Source organism: Culicoides brevitarsis, chromosome 2 (genome assembly GCF_036172545.1).
Source record: "Culicoides brevitarsis isolate CSIRO-B50_1 chromosome 2, AGI_CSIRO_Cbre_v1, whole genome shotgun sequence".
In the NCBI taxonomy this organism is placed as follows: Eukaryota; Metazoa; Arthropoda; class Insecta; order Diptera; family Ceratopogonidae; genus Culicoides; species Culicoides brevitarsis.
The window spans coordinates 40692153-40713190 of NC_087086.1; the positions used below are offsets into that span (position 1 = coordinate 40692153).

The 21038-nt window shown below is 27.8% G+C and overlaps 1 protein-coding gene across 1 annotated transcript; it reads right to left on the bottom strand.

Annotated features, from left to right (window-relative positions):
• Window positions 1–7503: 7503 nt before the first annotated feature.
• LOC134829154 (multiple C2 and transmembrane domain-containing protein) lies at window positions 7504–12843 on the bottom strand. The gene is made up of 13 exons (XM_063842150.1): window positions 12822–12843; window positions 12561–12763; window positions 12202–12506; window positions 11901–12147; window positions 11656–11847; window positions 10098–10433; window positions 9996–10035; window positions 8976–9067; window positions 8727–8923; window positions 8188–8667; window positions 7923–8129; window positions 7659–7866; window positions 7504–7599 (listed from the first exon to the last, which is right to left on the bottom strand). The coding sequence occupies exons 1-13, from the start codon at window positions 12841–12843 to the stop codon at window positions 7504–7506; spliced, it is 2625 nt and encodes an 874-aa protein (XP_063698220.1).
• Window positions 12844–21038: the final 8195 nt, after the last annotated feature.

Sequence of the window (21038 nt, forward strand, 5' to 3'; positions counted from 1 at the left end):
TTTTTAAAAATTAAAAAAAAAATTTTTTTGACATTATTTAAAAAAATATTTCAAGTAAAAAAAAATTCGTCAAAAATGTTTAAAAGAAAATATTATTTAAATTAAAAAATTCGTCAAAAATTTTTTTAGAAAATTTATTTAAATTTTAAAATATAAAAATTTAACTTTTATTTAAAATTTAATTTTTTTAAAATTTTAAAAAAAATTATTTAAATTTTTAAAAAATTTAAAACTAATTTTTTATTAAAATTTAATTATTTTTTTTTTAATTTCGAAATGGAAAAAATAAAAAAAAAATTTTTAATAAAAATTTAGAAAAAATTCTTTTAAAAAATGTTTAAATTTTTTTTTTTTTAAGTTTTCTAAAAATTCATTTTTTTAATAAAAAAAAATATTAATTTTTTTTTTAAATTTTTAAATTGAAAAATTTTCTGTTTTTCATTTTAAAAAAATAGAAAAATTTAAAATTTAATTAAATTTAAATTTAATTTTAAAAATTATTTTTTTTTAAATTTTTAAAAATTAATTTTTCATTAAAAAAAATTGAAAAATTTTCCAAAAATTTTAAAATTTTTTCATGAAATTAAAAAAATTTAACAAAAATTTTGAAATAAATTTAAAGCAACCCAAATATAGCTTCTTAATATTAATTTTAGGATTTTTAGGGCAAAAACTTTAATTCTTAATTTTTTCAACATGCTTCACAATAAAAAAAACTTTATTTTTTTAATTCACAAGTAGCTCTAACTCTTCAGTAGTAAATAAGTAAGAAACTTTCATATAAACGATAGTCGTTAGTAGTATTGACTTAGATTTTTAAAGAAAAAAAAACTGAAAATATGGACAGAAAATTTTTATTTTTGTGTTGATTATAAATATTAATGAATAAAAAATTATTAAAACCATGTTTAACTGCAGGGAAATTTTTTCAAATGTTCTAAACGCGAATAACACTTTTCACTTCCGAAACAAATTGAATTTAAGGAACGCAACTCATTAAACAACAAATTTACAATGCAAGTTTTTTCAATTCGTTTAAAAAAGGGCAACGACAACGTTCGAAGTTGCTTCCCATGATCGACAATTTCTTTAATAATATTCTCCAAAACCTCGTGTTTGTCAAAATCCGACCTTTGAGGACATTTCGTTTGAAGATTCAAGTGTTTTAACTCAGGTAAGTTGCTTAAAATTAAATTTTCAATGATCACATCTGCTTGTAGCTTCGTTGAAAGGTCAAGTGAAAGACTTGTGAGACACGGAAAAGTCAAACTGATGTTCCGAAGACCTTCGAGAGTGACTTCCGTTACATTGTTCAAGTGAAAAATTCGGATTTCTGGATGAATTTGTGAAAAAAATGGCAATTCTTGGTTCACATTGTACAAATATTCCATCCGATTTTCAGCTTCCAACACGAATTTCGTTAAATTTTGGAATTTTTTCAATGGTAAATTGATAATTTTACTGTTGAGAGCCTTGGATGAGATATTTGTGACATAAACGATGAATTCAGTGACACACGGGAAGCTTCCAAGGCAACGAAGATAGCAATCAACGCATGTCAAATCCACGTGAAGGGTCAATTTTCTCACATTTTTGTTGGAAATCGATGAACGCCAATCGACACAAGAGTCAATGAAGAACAAAGTCAAGTTTTTTAAGGCAATTAGGTGTTTGAGCGACGCAAAATCCGCATTTTCCGTGTTTTGCAGCTTCAGAGTGAGATTTGTCAATATATCACAGTTGATGCGAGGGACTCCATTGAACCAAAGGGAGATTTTTTGAAGCGACAAATACTTTTTTGACAAGTCAACGATGAAATTCAGGTCATCTACGGATTTTATCTCACCCCGAATGAATTTGGCATGTCGTAAACTCGTATTTGACGATGTTTGAAGCAGTTTTTGAAGATCTGGATTCTTCCTTAAATCAAAAACGATGCCATCTTTGAAGGATTTTGCGTTCAAAAAGGAACAATAAGCCTCGATTGATGTAAAAACGAGTCCTGCTGAATGGATTTTCGTTAAATTCGGAAAAATTCTTGAAAGTAAATCGACTTTTAGATGAAAATCGGGCTCAAAATGCTTCTCTTTGATGATTTTAACACTATTTAAGGCAATTTTCGAACAACTTTGAACCATTTGAGTTATTGAAGTATCCATCAGAACTAATTTTTTCATGTTTTGACAACATTTTAGCGCCTTCCATACCTTGTCATCGACGAAACCTTTGAATTTAAGCGTTTCTAATTCACAAAAAATACCCGGAAAGTCATTTGGATCCAAAGTTCGAACATTATGATCAACTGTAACAATCTCGTAGGCGTATTCAGCATTCATAAAATCCGTTCTCGGTGACATTTTCGCATTAAACAAGCAATCCGTAAGTACCAAATGTCGATCTTTGAGGAATTTTCGATGTCGCATGAGGATTTCGAACCATCTTCGACACACAATTTTACACGACAACCGATCGCGTTTCCGTAATTTCGTAAAAATAATCACCAAAAGCTACAAATAAACAAAAATTTTTGTAAACAATCAACATTGAACGACGTCAAAACTTACCTCCGTCGGGAATTCTTCCAACTTTATCATTTGATCAGCTCAAAACAAACTTCCAACATAAACAAATTCAAGTCGTTACCGGATCGGTAGCAAATTCACGACTGAATAGACGATTTTTTTGTGTATTAAAGCAAACACCAGAAATGAATGGTCAAGGATTTCTGAATAAATTTCGATGAACGTTAGAGAGGCGAGCCATTTGTCGTTTGTGTCTTTGAAATATTCATCAAAAAAGTCAAATTGACGCGATCTAACACATTAATTATGCATATTTCTGGTTATTTGACAAGATTTGGGAAGTAAATTCGCTGCAAAAGTCTTCAGATTTGGAATTTTATCTTCGTTGAAGATGCAAAAGACATCAAAACTTCCGAAAAAGCAGTTTGTGATCCATTTTTGGGCAAAAAACTCGTTGGTCATCTCAAAATAAATGCATTGCATTGTTTATTGAACTAGTTTTTACCGTAAATCGATGACGAATTTTTGCATTGAAGATTTTTTTGGGCACTTGATGTCCATGATGAAGCCTTTTTTCAAGAGGAAACTTCAAAATTTTTATAAAAAATCACTGCATTACATCTAAAAATATCATAAAATTGCCAGCAACTTGTAATTATTACAAAATAAAAGCTAAAAAATGTCATTCACTCGTCTCGGATGGGCAAATTTTGCACCATGAAGGGACAACAGAGGCTTCCAATGTCTCCGGGATCGACACATCCGCTTGGAAAACAAATTGGCCCATACACAACATATCGCAACAATTGATCATCGGACAATTCGTAAGTCTCTTGTACCAAATTGAACAGTTCCTGACTGATTTCTGATGGGATTTCGACTTCCGCGAATTTTTCCTCAAACTCCATGATGGGCACAACTCTCGAATTTTCAATTTTTTTCTCCTTCAGCACGTTTTTGAGACAAAATTTGACGAAATCCTTTCTGTCTGCAAGTAAACAAGAGAAAATCCAGATAAGAACGCGTCAACTTGTTGATAACTGATGAGGGAGCTCGAGACATAATAACAACAATATTACTGATAATGATTTAAATTTAGATCTTTTCAATATTTTTTATCTAAATCTCTTGGGGGCACAATAATTAATTAATTTGTTGTTTTTTGTTTCATTCATTCATAAAGATAAAGATACCCGAATTGTGCAAATTAAAACCGACAAACATAATCTTTTATTCCGGGTGGCAATAAAAATTTAGAAGCGTTTAATTAAGTAGGTAAGGTAATTGTATTAGATATCGATAAAAAAAATAAGATTTTGATGCATTTGAACATCAAATTAGGGTCAATGTCGCGTGATAAGACAAACATAAGTAGATCAAGTTGTAAAAATTTAATTTTAAGGGAATAAAAAATATTTTTTTATGAAGTCGAAATTTGACAGAAAAAAATTTTAGAGGAAAATTTAAAAAAAAATTTCATATTGAAAAATATTTAAAAAAAAATTTTTTTTAAACAAAAATATTAATAATTGATTATCTTTAATTTTTTTTTTTTTGAAAATGAGAAATTTTTTATAGTTGATATTAAATTTAAATAGATTGAAAAATAAACAAAAAAAATTAAAAAAAATCAAAAAATTGTTATGTTAATTTCTAACTTTTTTAATTATAAAAAAAATAAATTAAATTTTTAATTTTAAAATAAAAAAAAAATTAATTATTTGTTTTATTTTTTTTTAAATTTTTGAAAAATATACTGAAATTATAATTTTTATTATAAAAAAATATATTTTTGACCTTCGTTAATTATTTTGTCAATTTTTATATTTTTTGGCAAATATTTTACCAAAAAATTATATTTTTATTTTTAATTTAATTTTTTTTAATTATTAAATTTATTTATTTAAATATTATTTTAATTAAATTAAAAAATTTTGTATTTAATTAATTTATTAAAAAAATAAAATTTGATGACTTTTTTTTATTAAAAAAAATAATATTAAAAAATTTCTCGAGTTTTTATTTAAAAGACAAATATTATTTTTTTAGCACAAAAATAATTATTTTTTTATTGAAATAATTAATTTTAATTGATTTAAAAAAATTTGATTAAATTAAATTAATTAATCAAATAATTTTTTAAAATTTTTGTAGATTTTTTTAAAAAATAATTTTTTAATAAAATGATATCTCGAGCTCTAAAACAAAAAAAAAATCAATTTTTATTAATTTTCTCTAAATTTCAAATACAAATTAATTTTTTTCTGTCAAATCAGATGACTTTCAATTAATATTCCAATTTTTTGCCGGATGTTTATTTTTTGTCTCAAGTCCTCTTAAAAGTTTCTTATCATTCCCACGTGTTTTAAAACACTCAAACTTACCTTCTTTGGGAATTTCGCTAATAATTTTCTCCAATTCAGTCATTTTACTCTCTCTCATCCAGCGTAAATTCACAGGCGTCGTTTGTACAAACGCCGTGCAGATCATTAAAAATCCCAAGATTGCAATACTTTTCATCGTTTCTTGTTTTTGCAAATTATTTTTAATTGTTTGACTTATTCGCGACACTTGTTACTACAGCACTGAGTCGCTCTGACATCTGTATCGTATTATTTATTCCCCGGTTATCGAGTTGAGCGCTGCTGATAACGTGCACGAAACATAACGCTGTTGATAGGCGGAGGCGTCGGGGTTTGCAAGGAATCAAAAAAGGCTTAAATTAACAAATAAACACGAAATAGATAAGACAAGTACTTACCTCTTATGCCATATTCACGCCACTCCGCGAATGAAAGTTCAAAAAAGTTCGTTTTTTCCTTTAAAAATAGCATCCCGTTATCGCTGCAATCGATTTTTTTTATCAGCTTTTAAGCCACTAATTGACTTTATCAATTGGATCGCTCGTATTTAGTCTATCAAGATCAGTATCTCCTAATCCCTCGTCAATTAGCGAATGATGATTTGATGTCTTCTTGTCTGCCAAAAATGTTGCAAATTTCATTTTTTATAAATTTTGATCTTTGGAATTTCCCCAAAAAATGAAAAAAATTGAAAAAATGAAGCGTACTCCGAGAGCAATAAAACAATAAATCAATTTTTAATCTTATTGCGATCGATTATTGTACTAATTTATTTATTTTTTTTCGTCAAGTAGAACCCTGAACAGAAGCAAAATACGACCATAAACAGCAATAAAAGTTAATCAGTTCGATTTCCTGTCGTCGTCATCACTCTTGACGTACTTACTTGCAAAATTTATGGCTTTTCAATGTAGTTTTATCAAGAAATTATTAATAAAATTACTCATTCATAGTTTTTTGCGCAGAAAAAAATAAAAAATATTTTTAATTAATTTTTAAAATTTAATTTAATTTAATAATTTACATTTATTTTTTTTAATTTAATTTTAATTTAATATTTAATAACTAATTATGCGTTTGAATTAAATTACAATTTTTTATTTATTTTTTTTTATTTAAATATTAAGGAAAACTCACATTTTGTGCTTTTATTGAATTTAAATTTATGCATCACTCAAACAATCCTGTCTTTTAAATATTTTTTATTAATTTATTTAATAAAATTAATTTTTTATAAATATATATATTTTTCTTTGAATTAATTAATTATTTATCACTTTCAATTTAATTTTTATTTAACTTTAATTAAGGCAAAAAGTAACTTTTTTACAATCACATTAAATAACATATTTTTTTTCCGCATTATTTTATTTGAATTTTTTAATTTATTTATATTTTTTGAAATTAAAAAAAAATTTATAGAAAAATTTAAATGGACTTTATTATGTTCAAAATCTGTTAATTAATGATAAAAATTTTAAAATTTAATTTTTTATTTTTTAAAAAAATTAAAGCATTTTTTTCTTATTTTTCACTTTTTAGTGTCTTTTCTATATTAAAATTTTAATTAAAAAATTGAAAAATTTATTTGAAGAGAAAAATTAAATTTTAATTAAAAAAATATTAAAATTTTTTAAATTTTTTAATTAACAATTTTAATAATAAAAATAAAAATCACAAAAAAAATCTATAAAAAATTTGATTGTTGCTGCAATAAAATATTTTTTTTCATGTAAAAATTTTTTTTCTAAATAAAATTGGTAATTTTAATTCCTCAATAACAATCATCGTATAGTTTTCATTTTTTTTCTACATTGATATTATTTATTGATTTTGCTTAGCAGAGCAGGTACTTAAAAATTTTTAGCATTATTAGCATTTTTTTTTTATTTTATTATTTAAAAATTTATTTTTTTTTTATTTTAAAAATTTTATTTAGCAAAATATTGAGAAAAAGAAAACATTTAGGCAACGTCAGGGACGAAAAATTTTTAATTTAATATTTTGAATGAAAATTCATATATTTTTAGTCTTATTTGGTGCATTTTCAATCTTAGCGTGTGTTTTTTAAGAGTTAAAAGTGTTTGGAACTAATTGTGCAATAAGCTATTTTGTACAATTTTTTCAGAAGCAAAAAGTTATTTAACACGCGTTGGAAGGAAAAATTTCATAAGAAAAAATCACATTTATGTTTAATTTTTTTCCTTAATTTTTTTGTAAGTGAAACTTTTACACACACATTTAAATTTAAAAATTATTTCTTATTTTTAATTATTTTTTTGAAATCTAATTGGATGGAATGATATTGACTTTTATAATTAATTTTTCTTATTTTTAGGCATTTTTTTAACACTTTTTGGGATGAAATTTTGATGATGAACGTTAAATGCAGGTTATTTATTGATGTGTTTCTTTTTTGGAGGTAAGGGAATTGATAAGCCGTTATCCTTTAACATCTAGAATAATTTTAATAATGATTATTTTAGTAAGTATAAGAGAAAATTTGGTCACTTCGGTATTTTTTTCATTATTTCTTGTTAATTTTTTTTGATTAGGTGGATTGATTATGTTTGGTTACGGCAATTTGTATCTAACGTTGCACTATTTTTCTATTGTTTTTAGTTTAATTTCTTGTTTTTTCGTTGATCACGCCCTCGTAACCCGCTGGGACCGGGTTCAGCAGCTGTATGGAGCGTTAATTCACGATACATAATCTAAAAAAATTTTTTTTTTTAATTTTTTAAAATTTTTGAGACATGAAAATTTTTTTTACCATTTCATCATCATCAGGAACACGACTCAGTAAGTCGAGAACTTCGTTATTTGGAACAACGTGAGGTCGAATGAGGCGTTTGGAAAACTTTATGAGACCCCATGCAAGGAGAATAACTCGCATCGGGATGTAATGGAGAATAAGACACGCCATGAAAAGGACAAAGGCTGTCAACCAGCTCAATTCAGGAACGGCAAAGTTGAAAGTACTAAAAAAAATTTTTTTTTTAGAAACTAAAAAGGTAAAAAATTATGAAAAAATTACTTTTTAACACTCTCGCCAAGAGAAGCGAGATATCCGATAGTATTTTGGACTGTTTGGGAAGCTTCTTGGATCGCTTGGAGCCTTTCTTTAATAGTTTTCTTCTCTTCCTTATCTTTATCGTCGTCATCTTCATCATCGCTACCCAAATCTCCGTCATCTATCGACAATGTTGAGGAAGTTCCTGTTAACCACGCAACAATCCAATTCCTAAAATGACCAAAAAAATTAATTTTTTTTTCATAAAAAAGCAAAAAAAAAAACTTACTTTAAGAGATACAGCAACAAAACCGCCGGCACAGTCGAAATATCGAACCAAATACATCCGCAAATCCAAAAAATCAACGCTGTCATCGATCGTATCGGACTTTCCCATTCCAAGCAACTCTGAATGAACTGCCCAACCTCAATGAAGAACATAATAATCGCTTTTAGACGAGCAACGTTCCTCATAAACAGCTGTCGTTTGAACTTGACTTCCTGTTGAATTAATTTCTCCTCTTTCGGTTCGAGAACTCGAAGTCCTGCACGAATCGGTGAGTAAAGAACTGACAATTCCAACAGTATTTGAGGACAATTTCCCTTTGCACGCCCGCATAATTTCTTATCTTTCAAGGCATACCATCGTTTTTCGCCGTTTCTGATGCGAAGAAGAGGAATTGCGACTCTGCCGAGAAATTCAACTTTGTGATCGCGATCTTCGTCGAAAACGGTGATCTCGAGAACGGATGTTATGTCTTTAACGTTGCTAAAAAAAATATATTTTTTTGAAATTATTGACGAATTTGATGAAAAATGAGATCTTACAAGGTAAAAATTTTATTCCAATTCGGGGTGAGAGTCTTATATTCAGTTTGGGTTTGTAATCGAGCATTTCCAAGCTCCAACACGCAAAAAGGATCAGATTTTCCGCCCAAATCAGCAGCAGCCAAACCCGTAGCGCTGTATACCTTAACAGTTAAATGCCCAATATCTCTCATATTTTCGAAAGTACGTCGCCATCCCTGAGGAAAATGGAATAAATAACGATTTTATGAGGTAAGTTAAGTTTCTTACATATCTCGATTCAATAATTGCCCTTTCCTTGGGGTCCTCTTTGTACGTCGTTAGATCACTAATTGTCTCGGAAGCTGTTGTCCCACTGATTGCTGTTGAAAAATTTTTGGGAATTAATTTCAAATGGAAAATTTTTTGGCTTTACAGGTAAAAAAATTATAAAAAATTCTAAAGGTTTGTACTAAATTAAAAAAAATGTGAAAAATTTGAATTAAAAAAAAAAAATTTTTTTGAAAAAAATTAAGAAAATAAAAAAAAAATAAAATTAAAAATTTAACAAATAAAAAAATATTAAATTTAAAAAATTAAAAAAAATTCAAAGACAAAAAAAAATTAGAAAAATTTTGTAAAATTTTTCAAGCTAAAAAAATAAAATTTAAATCAAGGAAAATTTTAAAAGTTTCTATAAAAAAAAATTCTTAAAAAATTAAAAAAAAATTTAAAAAAATTAAAAAAAAAATTTTAAAAAAATAAAAAAAAAAGAATATTTAATTCGAGGAAAATTTAAAAAGTGAAAATATTGGAAATAAATAAAAAAAAAATAATAAATTAAAACTAAAAATTAAAAAAAAATAATTAAAGAAAATTAATGTAGATTAAAATAGTGATAAAAAAATAATAAAAAAAAAAGTTTTGATAATTTGAGTTTGAAAAAAATAAAAAAAAATGAAAATATAAATTTTAAAAAAACTTAAAAGCTAAAAATTTTTCGAAAAAAAATTTCAAAGATAAAAAATAAAATAAAAAGATAAAAAAATAAAAATCAAAGAAAATTTTAAATTTAAAAAATATTTCCATAAATTTTTAAAAACTAAGAATTTTATTAAAAAAAATTCAAAAGGAAAAAAATTAAATTAAAATTTAAAAAAAATTAAAAAATAAAAAAAAAATAAAATTAAATATTTAAAAAAAAAAATTAAAAAAAAATTAAAAAAAAAATTTAAAAAAAAAAAATTAAAAAAAAATAAGGTAAGTTTTAAATTTTAACAAAAAAAATTTTTGATTTTTTCAGATACTCACTCAACATAAGAAGCACTTCTGCGGAACAGTCTTCAAGAGGCTAAAAAGTGTTTTTGGTAACGTGAATAAAGGCTTCATATAAAAACCGGATCATCATCTCACCTGCCATATTGTGTGTGTCTGTTCGCGCTGCAAATTGCTGAGATCTATCGTACATCTACCGTAATTATTGTATTTGCCACAAACAACTACCTCTAAAATTTGATCGTCATCAAAAAGGTGCAAGTCAAACTGTTCGAGCCATTTTGCGCGATACGAAACTTTGCTCTTGAACTTTTCGTTGCCCAAGCGAAATTTCACAAAAGGTTCGTCAATGCCGCCATCCAAGTCAGGAGGAAGTCCCTTCGCCTCAACAAGCACTGTGGTAACGACTGAGCTCCAAATTTGACTTTTGAGACGTCTCGAGGCATCCGCAAGCTTGGGGTTTCGTTGAAAGTACTGAAAGACGAGAGTCTTTAATTGAAAAAAATTGCAAAAAAAAGGGAAAAGCTTCAATTTCGTGCAAGACCTTCGTAAACAACAAATCGCAATGCGTTAATGCGTAACTCATTTCCTTTTGGATACCATCCGCTCAACTTTCAAATCACAAAACTCATTTAATTATTTTCTTTTTTTCAACCTTGAACTCGAACAACGTCATTTTTTTCTGTTATGGGTTGAAAATTCAATCTCATAAATTATTTATTCAACAAGCGCGCCGCGTTCAATGAATTTTTATTCGCACAAACGGGACCATTTCACAATTTTCAATTAATTTCTGTTTATTTTTGTCCGTAATTGAAGTCAACCGTCAAAAGGTGAAATATTTTCCATTTCTATTAATGAGTTTGAACTTTTCTTTGCCGTTTTTTGTGCTCCGTTGACAATGTAACTGTTACACCGTTCAATCAATACTGAAATAATTTCAATTTTGTGCCGTTCTCGTAATCGAATAATGCACGTACGGCTCATCCAAAGATTATTTTTGGTTTTGTTTTTATTTGGTTTCACTAATTGATTACCTTTTTAGTGTGTTCGATGTCGCGAAAGCATGAATGAAACACAAAAAATGGCAAAAGGAGTGTTTTGATTGCATAAGTGATTTAATGAGCCGTTAAAAAGATAAATAAAGAGGGTCAATTAATGTCGGAAAATGGCAGGTAGACAACGACGGTAGGGGAAATGACGCGTTTTTGGCATAAAATGCCACGAAAATGAAAGTAGAGCTGTAAATTGTTGTCATATATGTCCCTTGGTTCTACATAATTTTCAACTTTTTTTCCCCGTTCACTATTTTTTGTCGTCATTCGTGTCAACCAAGTCTATATTTTACGTTTTTTTTGCATGAACGACTCACACAGGTTGCTTCTTTTTCGATTTTCCTTTCGTGACTCGATGCGAACGCCTGGTTTTTTACCGAAATAAATCGTTTACCTCTAATATCAGTCCATCAAGCGTGTCAATATTGATGTCTTTGAACCCAATCTCTTGATTCATTTTGCTTTTGAAAGTAAATTCACAACCGAGATAGTAAATTCTTGTCATAAAACTCGGGTAACTTTGATTAAAAATTCATTGCAAGGCGTCAAAGTGAATAAAATTAACCTTTTTCATACACTTGATGTTCAAAAGGAAAGGAGAACACTCATGCTTTTGTGTGAAAATGTTGAAAAACACTCACTTGTTCCTTATCTTCTTGCGTTTTTGGCCACAGAATAACACTCAACAGTAATTCGCCCAAATCCTTTTCCGGGCGCGATGGATCTTCGAGTCGTAACGTGACGTCAGTTTGTTGATTCAAGTCAATTGAAAGAAGAGAAAGCTTTGATGCGCCCATGAAATCGTCTTGTAATCCCCAATCGTAATCAAAAACCTAAAAAAAAAAATTTTTAATCCCTTTTTTCATTATTCAAACATTTTTTTTACCTTGATGTTAATCGGCAAAAACGGATCTTCGACGGGAACGATGAACGTTTCATCCCATTTTGGGTTTAAATCTTTGTGAACTGTCTTTGATTTGTACAACATCCTTCCGCCAACCTTAAATTTCACGTACGGATCGCTTGTTCCGCTTTTATCCATTGCCACAAGTCCCCGACCTTCCTTCAACGTGACTCGCAGTTGGAAGAACGAATGTTTGCGCAGCTCGTTTTCGCGTTTTTTCTGCTTTTCGCTGATTTCGACGTCAACTTGCAACGTCGAGGAGCCCGGAAGATCGTTTGCCAGCTGACTTTGTTGTCGTTCGAGTTTGGCGCCCGTCGACGAGGCAGTTGCTGTTGTGAAAATCTTAAAACTATCAGTCTTGGATGCTTGACGACTTCCGAAACCGCCGCTATTGGCGCTTGTTCGGGCCAGCGGAGAGTCTGCTGTCGTTGCACGATGTCTCGGCGATTGGGTAAGAGGCGTATTTGAGTTGCTATAATCACTACTGTCTGCCATCCCGTCACTTTGACTACTTTTGTTGTGTTCATCATGGTCAATGGGAGACTTTCGACCAACACGTTCTTTGCTTCTGCCTCGACTTAAGCGATTCTGAAGGAGAAAAATTAATTTTAAATTTTTTTTTGACATTTTTAGTGAAATTACCCTCAAATTATTGAAGAATCCGTGCGTTTTTTGTAAAACTCCCGTGACGCCAGCTGCTGTTCCCGCACTTTTGACGCGTTTCGGAGACTTTGGCTCCTCCGTAAGTTCTCGACATGACTCATGATAGCTCAGTTCGGAAGTTGATTTGCTAATATTTTTCCTTAATTTGATGCAATTCGAGTCTAAACCCAATTTTGAGCGTTCTGTAATTGAAAAAAAATATAAAAAATTTAAAATATTAAAAAAAAATCATAAAATTACTTGTTGATGGCGAATCAGCCATTTTTCACGTTTTTGCTTCTATCTACACGTTAAAATTGAAAACAGCATGAATTTATGCAATCAAAGTCATGACTTTCAACTTTCGACATGCAACAACACCTCATCGTCGTGTGACGCGACTATTTTTTGCTGATGTTTACAACTTTTCATAGATTTTCCATTGTTTTACATGCGCCTGATTGTTGCTCCAATATTTTGTGTAAATATGCTCGCATGCAATTGTGTCACTTTTTTCGATGTTAATCCGACGACGATATTTTCCTGTTGCTCGTTTTGTGCCTGCAAAAGAAAAAGAATCGTAAAAAAGGAAGAAAAATGCAGAACAATGAATAAAATAAGCATTGTTGAGCTCTGAATACATTTTTCCGTGCCATTCAAGTCAAATCGAAGAAAGAGACAGAGTGTCGTCGACGGCATGTGTCGTAACATGACAAACAACCATAAAACTGGAGTTACGCTTAATTTTATTATTTGAACATAAATGTCTAATAATATCCAGCCGGAAGGCGGAAAACAACTTTTTCGTAACGAAGTAAAAGAAGACGAAGGTGAAAAATGCTACAAAATTGACATTTTATCAATATTTGATTCAATGACTGAGCATAATTTTCATGTTAAAGGAAATCGAAATTGATATAAGTAATGAAGTTTTGCGGAAATTTGGATTTTTTGAGGGGTCTGTCTGTTAAAAGGTGACTTTGAAAATATTATTTCAGAAAAAATTTCAAATTTCAATAAATAAATATTTTTTAAATTTTAATTTTTTTTAATTATTTTTAAAAATTATTATTATAAAAAATTTTTTAAGTATATATTTTTTTTAAAAATCATAAAAATATGAAAATTGTTAAAAGATTAAATTTATAAAAAATTATTAAAAAAAAATTAATTTTAAAAAATTTTTATTAATTAAAAAGATCGACAATTTTTTTTTCAATTTTTAATTATTTTTTAATTAAAATTATTAGATAAAATAAATGAACTTAAAATAAAAAAAAAATGTTTTTATAATAAGAAAATAAAATATTTAAATAAATATTGTGAAAATATTATTTTGGCGGGAAAAAAATTGTCGCCTATAGAATTAAATTACCTAAATATTTTATTTTTTTTAAAACAAATTGAACTAAAATTCGATGAAAAATTGAAAATAATTTTTATTTAAAGAAAATTATTTTATTTAAATTTTAAAATTTTTACAAAATTTACTTTAAAATTTACTTAAAAAATATTTTGTCTCCAATAAAAGATCTTATAGGCGACATTGAACAGATCTCTTATAAATGTGAAAATCTAAAGAAATTTCAATTATTTTCTCTTATTTCATTGAAAAAAAAATCATAATTAAAGAAACCTTCTCAAAAAAAATCCAATTTAATTTAATTTCCATAAACCAAAATGAGTTAATGACCTTTAAATAAGATCATTGTCGCCGATAAATGTCACCCTCACTACTTAATATTCAATTCAATCAAAAAGCGATCAAATCCGTTTCAAATTAGCATAAATCACGATAAATAAAAATAAATCAATTATCTCAATTAACGTTCCTTTGATTCAATTTTCTATTTTCAGCCGACGCTTCATAGGAAAATGCCATCAACTATTCATACGATGTTAAACAAATAAATTGCTTCTGTGTATTTAGGTATAAAATTGTATGAAAAAAGAAACGTTTTGGCTTCTATTTCTGCTCTTTTGTTCACTAACAAAATATTTGCTTTAAAGAGGATTTAAAGTATCCTTTTAAAAGGGACAAAAGTTGTGAATTTTTTTATGAACGTAAGCATCTTAAGTCATGTTAAGTCGTGTTAAGTCAATAAAATTTTGGATTTTTTAATGTAATTGGTTCAAAAAAAATTAAAAAAAGAAATTTAAATCTCAAAATTTGGTAACTTATGAACAAATTTCAGTACAAAATTTAATCTTTCATTGACTTAAGACGACTTAACCTGACTTAAGATCATTACGTTCATACAAAATAATTTATTTCGTCAAAATTTCCAAAAATTGATTTTTTTTGCAAATTTTGAAAGAAATAAGACAAAAACATGCAAATTTTAAAACAATATTTCATGACTTAAGAATTAAAAATTGACTTAAGCTCCTTAAGTTCACACAAAAAAGCGCTCAAATTACAAAACCTCACCTATTATCGACGACACTTTCTCCGTTAATGAATTTATTGTTTTAAATAATCCTCATTTATCATCAAATTACTCACTCTCCTATGCCATAAAACCTACGAGGGTGTTCATAGCTCACATGACAGCTTTATTGTTATTTTATGATTTGTTTGGATTTAGTGAGAAAATAAATGAAAAAAACAAACACAAGAAATGATGATGAATTATCAAAGTCCTGATATCCCCATTACTGCGTTGTGTTCATTAATAACGTGGAATTATGCGTCGAGTGTGATACCTGCTTTATGAATAAATTAACAGGCCATCAACCTACCGCACCATTTTTTGTTTGAATCACGTAAAAATGACCAAAAGTGAGAAAAAAAGGGAAAACACTTGAAAAAAGTTGAATTTTTTTTATCATTTTCTTTACGTGAAGAACACTTGAAGATTATCGCAAAGGATACGCAACGAAGATGAACGAAGGAAAATGAGGCATAAACGATGGCGCAATAACTGGCGACATGTAGATGCCATTAATTTTTGACTTTTGTTACGTTCTTAAGGCAAATTTTTGGCAATTTATCGCATTTTTTGTGAAGGAAATCTCTTAAAAATGCGCTTTTATGATGAAATTTCCCACAAAAAGTCATTTCCTCTCAATTTGTTTGGGAAATGTTGTATCAAAAGTGACAGGACCAAATAAAAATGCAATAAAAAAGTCGAAAATGTTCATGTTCCGCTTCAGCTACACACTTTATCCATCTTCTGAGCGAAATTTATGGACTACAAACATAAACAAACTTTAATTGTTCGCATTTTTCTGTGAAAACTAAAAGCTTTGTGTGCAAAAAAATGAAGAATGCGAAGAAAAATGTTTCAGTTTGGGAACAAAAACGGACCATTTATAACTCAGCGGTGCGGTAAGTTGATAAAACGCGGTGTGAAACCATATAAACTTTTTTTTTTTTTCACTTCGCAACAGGACGAGAACTTATTGATTTTTGAATCCACTCTTCTTGATGGTCGACAAAGCGTTATGGAATGAAATTAATTTTTTTTTCTATGGTAAGCTTTATTTATTCAGACATCCGTCTGTCATAATGTATTTTGTTGGAGCTTATCATGATCATGAAGCATGCTTATCATTCATAAAAGATATTAAAATTAATATTTAGACAAGTAGAGGATATTTTGGGTATTTATTCAAAAGGATGGTTTAATGTCTGAGATTTGCATTTTTGGGAAATAAATCTCAAATGGAAATTTATTTGGCATTAAAGGTGAAAAATTGATAAGAAATTCTAACGGTTTGTGAAAAATTTTAAAAAAATCTTGAAAAAATTAAAAATTTTTTTTAAGATTAAAAAGTAAGAAAAATTATATAAAAAAAAATTAAAAAAGTGATGAAAATCTTATCGAGAAAAAATATTAAATTTGAAATTCAAGAAGTTAAAAAAATAATTAAAAAAAATTTTAAGCCAAAAAAAAATTTTTTTTTTAAATTAAGAAAAATTTTTGACTCAAGAAAAATATATAAAAAACATTAAAATCGAGGAGAATTTTAAAAGGTAAAATATTAAAAAAAAATCAAAAATTTAAAAAAAAAATAATAAAAATTAAAAAAAAAAAAGTGTTAAAAAAAAAAATAATCAAAAAGTTTTGAAAATTTTCAAAAATTTAAAAGAAAATTTCAGAGCTTAAAATATATAAAAAAAACTGAAAATTTGAATTTTAAAAAAGTGTTCAAAAAAAATCTCAAAGAAAAAAAAATCAAGGAGAATTTAAAAAATGCCATAAATTTTTATAAGCCAAGACTTTAAGTGTAAAATTCTCAAAAAATTAAAAAATAATAAAAAAATTAGAAAATTTCAAATAAATGGTAATAAAAAAAATAAAATATTGAAAATTTGTGAACAAAAAAAATAAAATAAAATAAAAAAATCTTAAAAAAAATCAAAACTTGCAATGAATTAAAATAAGTGAAAAAAAAAAATTATTTTATTTTATTATAAAAAAAATAAAAATCTTGAGAAAAATTTCAAACAAATGAAAATTATTATTAAAAAAAAATAATAAAAATTTCCAATTAAAAGTTCTTGACCATACTCAATAAAAAAATTAAAAAGTGACAAAATTGCATAAAAACAATTCAAAAACTTTTCCCACAAATTTCCTGTTAACACCATTTAACACTTCCGGCATACTCGAATCGGTCAAATTCGTTCCAACAACTACTCAGATTAACTCATAAAATGTAAATTTTCGTTCATGCCTCCCGATGGACCTAAATAAACAAATATACGTGGCAAGAATAGCAAAAAACGAAAAGTAAGACAAGACACATTTGGTGCGTGCTAAAGATTTTTCTCACATACACAACGAGTTTTACGTGTCTGATTTTAATTTTTGGGTGTGATGTGACAAAGACAAGCTTTTCAAGTTGCAATTGGAGGTGAGTAGGCGGCATCAATAACATAATTATCTGTCTATCTCTGTGAGTGATTCGTTTGCGTGATGTCTTTATTTTTAAAAAATTATTTTTTTTTAACTCAATTCAATTATTTTAATTTTTTTTTGTAGTTTTTCTCGTGACTTTAGTCGAAAATTGAAGGTTAGTTGATTACAAAATGGGCTAAATGGAAATAAAATACTCTCAAATTGGAATCGATTTTCCTCGTTATTGCGAAATCAGCTTAGAAGATGGGAGATAATAAAAAAAATACATGAAGACGAGTGCAGTTCACTTGTTGGTTGGCAGAAAATTGAATTTAAACGACGGAATCATTGATCGGAATGAATTCAATCAAGGATAAGATGCAATTTTTATTCCATGTCGAATAAAAATCACAAAAAAATGTTCGGAAAAAGTAAAGTACGAGATGAAAAGAAAACATTTAGTCAATATTTAATGAAAAGAAACGATGACGTTGCAAAAAATGACACTGAAACTTATTCACGAGAGGCTTGAGATGGCAAAACAAGCATAAAAAGAGACATCGTTTGAAGTAAAGTTCAACAAAAATTCTTTTTAAACTTTTTTTTTTGCATAAAGTAATAAGCTTTTTGTGTGGTAATCGAGAAAAAAAAGTTTTTTCGTGTGCTCTTGACGTACGAATGTTGCAAAAACTCACAAAAAAGTAATTTCATCGTCACCCGTATGAATAAAAAGTGCCCTGCGGTTACTAATTACAGTAGGTTCGTATCACAGTCGAAACATATTTTGGAGACAATTGTCATAGACAAGGGAAAAAATAGGTCAGTAGAACATATTTTATGACCTTGAGTGGCTTCGTGCAAGATTTTGTGACAAAAAGTGATAAAGAATGTGTGAGAATCTTATCGATTTACAGCTTGAAGCTCGAAATTTGACACAAAATGAAGAAAAAAAAATTTTTTAAAGTCATTTTAAATCATTTTTTGTCCCAAAATTTATGAAAAATTAAGATTTATGGAACAATTTTGACAGAAAAAATATTTTTTTTTCTTACTTAAAGGTTAATTTTTGTCTCAAACCATTCATAAAAATATAAAATTCAAATAATAAATAATCATAAATGTCAATTTCAGGCTAAAAATCAACCGAAAAGGAGTGAAGAAGGAAACTGATGGCTTAAAATTAATGGTTTTCGAACTCAAACTTGACATATAAGGAAAAATAATTCAATTTTTCGTGCTCCAAAAGGTATTCAGGTTTGATTTTTATACCGCAACGATCATAAAACTGTCAATTTTTACCTTTTTTATGACTTAAAAGGTCAAAATAATTTCTTTTTAGAAGAAATTCGAAGACTTATTGGTAAAAAATTGTCATTAAAAATTAAAAATTGTCTTAAAAATTGCTCGATTTTAGTACAAATTTCATCCTAAAAACCTCCATTTAAGTCCCAATTCTAAATCATTTCTTCTCCGCAGGATACGCTGACACGCCAACGACTTGCTGCTCTACCCCCAATGATGAATACGTAATGTTCCTGATATGAGTCGCGTCCCATATTCGTACATTTTCGCATCGTGATGTCGCGTGGTTCACGACAATGAAACACTTTTGCACACATTTTTAGCTCTACTCTACTAATATTAATTATTACCATTGCTCGTCAACACACGCCCGACATTAGCGACGCGGCGACGTTTCACCTCTAAAAATACATTGCAGGAAAACATGCTTTTTAATTATAAATTTCATTCAATTCCGTACGTCGAGTGATGAACTTCCCATGGAGAACTGTCATTTGCAGCAAAATTCACGAAAATTTGCTCGAATTCTCACGAGAAAACGTCGAAAAGCATGCAAAAATATTTTCATAACGCAAAATAAATAAAAATATTTTTCCATGTCGCTGTCAATTTCAGTCAACTTTGCCCCGAAACACGCACGCCGCCATTCAATTAACGGTGATAATATGCGAAAATTGGCGTTACTGCCAAAGAGAGTGCCAAGTCATGTATAAAAAGCATTCGTATCTGTAGGCAGCTGTCAATTTCCATCGAAGTAATTCTCCATACGGGCGAAAAACGCGAAGAAATCTGTTCCGCACTAACGTGTCAAGTACTTGGAGTGATGCAATTCACGTGTGATGAGATGTAAAATTAGCACCTTTTGTTTGTATTTGTCTCTCTTGGCTGTCGATGAAATGGTAATTATGCTTCGTGATGATGAAACACTCGTTTATAGACAACTTGAAGGTAATTAATTATAAGAACAACAATCGCTCATCATCATCATCTGTTCTATTAATAACGCGATGAAATAACTTTTCATATAAAAAAACTATTTTTTTATGTTTTTTTTTTTAGTTTTCACAACGAAAAATGCGGAAAGAAATTGAATGTAGTAAAAAAAAACCGGGCATAAAATTATGAAATTTTTAAATAATAGAAAAAGTTTAAAACTTTTATGGAAATTTTGCTGCTATCGAAAAATACCGACATAATTTCACTCATTCAGGTTGAGAGCGGATTCACGTTTCATACGTGAGCCTATCACGTTCAAGACATTTACAGCAAAAATAATTGTAATGTAAGTGTTTGTTAGGGAAACATGTTTCTCGAAAGTTTTGTGAACCTTTTTAAAGTGTGCTGTTAAAAAAAATCTGATATCTGTGGGTTAAAGTACTATTCGACAAGGGATTTAAAGTGTTTTAAAGCATTTTTTTAAAGGAATCTTTAAACAGAATAAGTGAGATATTGTCGGATTTCATCGTAAAAAGGTGCAGAAATGGATTTTTCGTGGGTAAGAATATTTTTTTATGGAAATTTTTGAATTATTTGTATGGAAAAAGGTCTGTTTCGGCTTTAAATAATAATTTCATAAATTTAAATGGAAAAAAATTGTATCATAAGATACTCTTTAAAAGGTTTTTTTCCTATTTGAGTTCTTTAAAAGCGTAAAAAACAAACAATTTTAATGAAAATGTAAATATTTAACAGAAGGAGATTTGTAAAAAGACACGATTTGTCGATTTACTTCATTAAAAGCTCAAAAATTAACAAAATTTGATAAAAACATGAACTTTTATTTAAATTTAGGTATAAAATTTTTATTGTTTTTGCTCTACAAAAGTTGAAACTAAGCACTTGGGGCAAAAACTATGTGTTTCCGAGCATATGTTTCATGGAGAAAAATGATTCTTATGACTCAAGAAATGTTGAGTGCGAAAAAAAAATTCAAAAAAATTTTCACCCATGAAAACTTCATTAGGTAAATTATTTTTTTTATATTTTATATTTTTTTATAAATTTTTTTTTTTAATTTTTCATATTTTTTTAAATTTTTTTTTCAATATAATTTTTTTAAAATTTTTATTTGTTGTTTTTACGTTAAAATATTTTTAATTTTATATGTTTTTTTTTAATTTGAAAGAGAAAACTTCTTTTTGAGAATCAAAAATTCTTTATCAATCAAATTTCTTACATGAAAATTTTTCTTTGGCGCTCATTTAATGTCATTAATACTAAAAATTTACGAAAAAAATCAATTTTAACAAAAAACGTAAAATTTGCTTCCTTTGCAAGTAACAAAAACATCGAAAAAATCTTTTAACGAAAAAGTTTTCTTTAAAAAATC

Bases quoted from the DNA above. Each gene is read 5' to 3' on its own strand.
- LOC134829154 (XM_063842150.1), bottom strand. From the start codon at position 12,843: ATGGCTGATTCGCCATCAACAA. The intron at 12,507-12,560 runs GTAATTTCACTA...TTTCTCCTTCAG, and splicing joins GATTCTTCAATAATTTGAGG to AATCGCTTAAGTCGAGGCAG. The intron at 10,434-11,655 runs GTGAGTGTTTTT...CTCGTCTTTCAG, and splicing joins CGCAAGAAGATAAGGAACAA to TACTTTCAACGAAACCCCAA.